This window comes from Austrofundulus limnaeus, unplaced genomic scaffold (genome assembly GCF_001266775.1).
Source record: "Austrofundulus limnaeus strain Quisiro unplaced genomic scaffold, Austrofundulus_limnaeus-1.0 Scaffold384, whole genome shotgun sequence".
Taxonomy (NCBI): Eukaryota; Metazoa; Chordata; class Actinopteri; order Cyprinodontiformes; family Rivulidae; genus Austrofundulus; species Austrofundulus limnaeus.
This window is the reverse complement of record NW_013952786.1, coordinates 36,425-42,504: the sequence shown is the minus strand read 5'-3', so window position 1 is coordinate 42,504 and position 6,080 is coordinate 36,425. Positions and strand designations below refer to the sequence as shown.

Below are 6,080 nucleotides of genomic sequence, written 5' to 3'. Positions count from 1 at the left end.
ATATATATACACACACAGTAATGTGTGTGTTTTATACAGAAAAGGGTCACAGTCTACAAATCCTGTGTAAAACCCTGAAACAATCCTCAATCTGCATCCCACAATTAGGTTAATGACAGCCATTGCTAACTGCTCCATATATGTTTTTAACTAGCTGCTTACCTATTCAAGTAAGCTATCTTTTGTAAAAATCTTCTTAATTAAAAAACACAAACAAAAAAAACTAATAGTTTTATTCTGCATGCTATTAAAACAGCTCAGGTCAAATTCATCAACGACCAGTATCTTTGGAGCTAATTCTGATTCGTACTAAATATTTTTCCTCAATTCACACTTAGTTTCTAAACCTTAAAAGGACATTTAAAAAACAACTTTTGACAGTGTTATTTTATTCTTCCACTGACAGAAAAAACTGAAGCTAAATGTTTAAGCTTAGCCATTGCCGACATGCCACGCATTTTTTTATTTAGATTTTTTTTCACTGTTTTATCACTCATTTTTTACCCCCTTCTTTACGAACATGTTTTGTCTACAAGGTCTGATTCACAGAACAGATAATCCATTTTAGCTCAGTCTACAGTTTGCACCTCAGTTCTCTGATCCTCGAGATGTAAATATAACTGAGACAGCCTTGTTTCGTTTTGACCTTGACTGATGAAGGGCTTAAACCCTCAGACAGTCAGACACATCTGCATTGCTGTGGTCTACCACACTGTCTCTCACATACTGAGCTTCCTCTTCTTGCTCCAGCAGAAAGTCTGTGTCTGAAAGATTACATCAGTGTTTGCTGAGGGGTTTTTTTAGTTGGCGCTGGATTTGGATTCAGTGGGCATCGGTAGGTGTTTTCCCAACCAGTTTGTAAATCTTCATGACATGTACGCCAATATTTGCATGGATGTTTCAGGAAGTGTTGAGTCTGGTACCCACTATGGTGCGGTATATTTACCCTGTGACAAATTAATATGAATGCTAACTCGTATATTTACTGTAGGTACTTGTGATTTGAAAATAGTTGTAGATTTTTTTCAACAATATTTACTGCCTCATTGTTAAGCAAAGAGTGTAAGGGGAAAAAAATAACGAAGGGCTTCTGCTTTATTCATATGTTATATAAATATTCTAAAGTTGACATGAGCTGCTTGTCAGCCCTTTAAATCTGTCCATATAAAAGATAATTGAAGCTTGTTTCTGAGAAGTGTTAAACTTAACTGTAAAGAGTGCAGAAAAATCTCGTTAAATCGAAACTGAGATTATCATCAGCGATAAAACATTGTAACTTTTTTTTAATCTTTCATTGTGTCTACAGATGTAACCCATTTTACTCAGTAGGCACTTTTCTTCACCACAGTCTGTCTGCATCGGGTTTCCTGTAATTTACGTTGTTTTTGGGAGGGCAGATGTGGGGAGCTTAGCTGTTGGGAAGAATGTTAGAGGTCATTCTTTCACTGGCATTTTTTTTTTTTTTTTTGGCTTTTTGATTTGTCTTTTGTGCCTTCAGCAAGAATAGAAAAAGTGACTGTGCAGGCTCGTAAAGGGCTTTTAGCTTCTCTGGGCTGAGCAAATGTCAGGGTGGCTGGTGTGGCTTTACCACGACTAAACTTAGTCAACTTTCGTTGCACCTCACCTGTGCCAGCTGCTCTGTGAAATATGTACACTTACACACACAAACATGCAGCTTTGCTCTGTAGTGCATGCATCATCAGTGACCACTAACTGCAATCACACAAGTACTTGAAGGCCTCTGAATGTTTAGGTGAAGCTGATGAAGTTCAGGAAATATTGGCATCCTAATTCCTTGACTTTTTGTTGCCCTTTGTTTTCCATCTTCCATAGGCCCTGTTTTTATGACGACAACATTTTAAATGAAACTGTAGCTTTTCTGTTGCGTTTCAGCCATCTGCGTATGACAACAGCTGTCGTTTTTTTCCTGACACCAAAACCTTTTGAATTCAGGTCTCAGAGGAGGTTTTTGGAAACACCCAGCATTGGTTTGAAATCGTGCATGCACACTACAGACGGCTGCAGTCAGTAGTCTTTCTGCGCTTGCATGAAAAGCAGAACAGTAACAATAGTGGATAGTAGCGTGTTGTTTGTTTTTACTCACTCTTTTCAACATGTAGGAGCAACCCAACTTCATCTTCTGTCCTAACAAATGTTTGTGTAATCACCATTTTTAATATTTGAAACTGCATTCATTCACCATGCTAGTGACGCAGTCCTGCAGCCGATTCAATAATCGCAGCCAGTGGTGGGCAGTGCTAATCCAAAAATTAGCTCTGCAATTTCTAAAGCGCTTGTTTAAATATTTAGGTCCACAAACTCAAAAGCGCTTATGCCATAGAAAAACTAGTGGAAGCTAATTTTAAAGCGCAAGTTCAATTTGACACTTACTAGCTGGCAATAATTCATGTACAATATATGTACAACACTGCCAACTAGCGGTGTATGAACTCTATTACAGCTTATTCCTATAAACGCCGATTGCTGGGGATGTGAGTTCCTGAAACAGACCTTTAGCTCCTGTTGTAAAAAAGAAAAAGTTGTTGAGGATTGCTAGTTCGGCTGCTTCTTTGCCTTTTTTTCTTTTGTTTGTTGTAGATTTTTYATTAAAGAAGCATCAATAAAGTAATATTATTTATTTTATTTTATTGTTTATTGGATAACTGAAGCGATGCATTCTGGGTACATGACGGATTTGATTTGTGACTGGAAACGAAAGCACGGACTACAGGAAACTATCTTCCCTTCAAAATAAGAGTTTGGATTTTATGGTTTTCCATGTAGTTAATCCAGCTCCATCAGCATAACATCTTTAAATCATTTATGCATCTCTAACCCCGTTGCTTTGACCAATTACGTCAAGTATTGAGCTCCAACGTTTAAACTTTTTTTTTTTTTTTTTAAAAAGGAGCTCCGATTGTAAAGTAAAATAAATCAATACTTACAAAATTTTAGTATGGATTACAAATGTTAACTGTTTTAGCTGGAACAGGGAGTTCTAAACACTGTCTTCCTGCTACGTAAGGAGACACAAAGCATTGTGGGAAATGAGAACTGCGACCCAAAGCAACAGTCAGCAAGGATGTATACCTTTCCAATAAGTCTGTTTATCTGGGAGGGGTGCTGTTGGATAGATCACATGTTGTGATTTACTGACAGCCATACCTTCTGCTGTTCAAGATAATGATGACTGGTAGATAATTAGTTACTAGCAGTACTACATTTTAATTTTAGAAAGTGCAAATCCGCTTATGATTTATGAAACTTAATAAGACCGCTAAAGCGCAAATGAAATATTTAGGTCCGCAATTAGCGGATTTGCACTTTAGCGGGCTGGTGCCCACCACTGATCACAGCACTACCTACTTGTTCACGTGCAAACAGCATCTTGGTGAACATTTATTTTTTATTTATTTATCGTCACTTTATTTAAATTTAAAAATCTAGTTTTACTCCAGTATTTTTCTTTTGCCTTTGCAATGATTTAAAATAAAAAGACGTTTTTTTTTTTCTGCGTTTACCATCACGGCTCGTCTGTACCCTCGCAAAAAGAGTGCTCTAAAATAACACTTTATTATATGGTTCTTGAGTCTTTTAGCCAACAGGAAATCATTCCATTTGTTCTAAGGCCTCTTTTCTTGCCATCCTCCTTCCTAAAGTGGTTTTCAAGATTGCTCTGCTGCAGTCTTACCCTTTTTTTGACATGCTTGGAGCCCCAGTGCCTGCCAATAAAATAAATAGCAGCGGACTTGATTATACGGGGATACACTGGGCAAAAACACTGCATCCATTTAGTTTGGAGAGCCCAAATAGATAGATGGGCCCTTTTTAACCCACTGAGTTGAAGAATCAAAGCATTTGAGAGCTGGCATGAGGGGGTGGCTCTGTGTGGCTGCCTCAGAGGGCCTCACGTCCATCATATATCAATCCAGACCTCTCGGTTTGCTGCTTTTGTCTGGCCTACAGCAGACTTGATATTCCACTCCCAGCATAGGACAGTAGCCTCTTTTAAAGAAATCTTCTGCTGGCTCAGCGTCTCCTTGAAAGAAAATGAGGGCTGGTGTCCTGCTGAAGGGAAAGATTATGTTTTTACGAGGCCCACCCAGGCATTTCACCACTGACACCACAGTGTGGGCTGGAAAAGGCCAAAACGAGAAGGCTCACCTTTGTCCAGATCTGATTTTGTCTTAAGAAATGGAAGCTCAGAATGGCAGAAGTCCTAAACAGGATAAAGGTCAGTATTTGTGAAACAGTCTTTCACTCCCTTCCCTAAAGTTGACCTTATTTTGTGTTAAAAGTGGGTCAGCTGCAAAATAAAAGCTGCAACACACAGAAGATGAAGACCATGATAAATTATTGATGGGTTGTTATGGACTTTATCAGGATCACAGTAGTGTTATTGGTAGTAAAAATGTGAAATTAAAAAATATAGTCACTAAACAACATTAATTTCATGTATTTGATCTGGATTTAGATTCATTATTCAGTGTTAATTACGTATGTCGCAATAGTTTGATGAATCTGAGATGTTTTGTGTTCTTTTACTGGAAACTTCTAGAGTCAAATCAAATTTAAAAAAAATTCAGAAATGGTCACATTTACACGGTATCCATTAATCTGTGAAGTGCAAAAAAGAGGCCATTAACTCCATTACTGTCCTTTGCAGATGTTTTTATTTTGTCAACTATACCAGTGGACACAATAAAATAAACAATAAAGGTAAATAAAGATGACCTTAATCAGAAAAAGGGATTGACTAATTTCTGTAACCAGTAGTTGTAGATAGTTTTTGCTTCTCTTGTTTTTTTTTTTTTTTTCCATCTTGAGCAACTTCTTGGAGCTACTACCTTTTAACTACAAATACTGTAGAGTTTCTTGTGAGTTGTTTGTTGTTTCTTCTGCTAACATGTAGGCCCTGGTGGGTTACTAAAGTTTGCAGTGATAAGCAAAGAAATCATGTTCACATAAAATCATAATATAAAAATAGCTCCAGAAAAACTACACTCCACATTTACCAGAACATCATTTGTGTTTTGAAAAGAAAGACTTTTGCAATGTTATGCTGGTGGAAGAAATAGAAACTGGAAGTTTCCACAAATGTTGGTGCTTTCTTTTAGTTCCACCTCAAAGTCTGAAGAAGTGTCACCTCCAGTGGTGAGGAGATGGAACTGTGTTTGTGGTGATTATTCTTAATATTCAGACAGGAAGTATAAATGACATGGAAAGCACACAGACTCAGCTGGAGTCAAGATTTAAAAATAGTTTTTGAACCACTTGCTGCATTTGTAGGAAATGTATCAGAAATGAATAGTGAAGACTCAACTTGTCTGTTTAGGTTAATTTCAGCAGCAGCTCTGCTTGTTCTTCTGTCCTTCAGTGAATGTTTGTGAACCTTTTTTTTAAAGTGCATTTTGTCCTCTCTTTCTTTGGTGATTTATCAAGCATCTGGCCATCAGTCCTAGCTGTTGATAGGTCTTGATCAGATTTTCTCCAGGCTCTCTTGGTTAGAGGTTTGAGTGTTCATAAGATAAAATGTGTTGGGAATTGTTATAACACAACACATCCCTCTTTCTTTGTGTAAATCTGTTACATCTACCAGATTCAGGAAACAAAAACAGTAATCATGCTAATGCAATTACAGTTGTTTTGGTCAAATTTTAAACATGTTATGGATCATTGTGACCAAAAACTACCTCTTCATGTCTCCTTCTGTCTGTTTTTCTTCATTTTCTCCATCCTCCATTGCCCACCTTTTCCACTCCAGTCACCCAACACAGTTAAAGGACCAGGGTTGTCCTGGGGGGCCCCAGCAAGCTCTGTCCCCAGCTCAGCTACCTGAAGAGGCGGAGTGTCTGACAGTGCCCAAATACAAGAGAGATCTGGTGCAGAAGCTGAAGGTCCTGCGACAGGAACTTTCACAGCAACAACCCCAAGCAGGTCACTGTCGCATCGAAGTTAGCCGGGAGGAGATCTTTGAGGTAAAAACTGTCAAAATACTCACACACTTACCTATGATAGTGATTAAAATGACAGATTTCCTATAGTCTATAAACCTTAAAAAAGAAAAACCTACTATATAT

General features: G+C 37.9%; 1 protein-coding gene across 1 annotated transcript in view; it reads left to right on the top strand.

The window, feature by feature from the left end:
* LOC106528474 (E3 ubiquitin-protein ligase SMURF2) overlaps window positions 1–6,080 on the top strand; it is a 58,724-nt gene that overhangs the window by 41,391 nt on the left and 11,253 nt on the right. Inside the window, exon 12 of the mRNA XM_014023647.1 lies at window positions 5,765–5,978. Coding sequence (XP_013879101.1) covers window positions 5,765–5,978 — 214 coding nt within the window. The remainder of the gene's footprint in view (window positions 1–5,764; window positions 5,979–6,080) is intronic.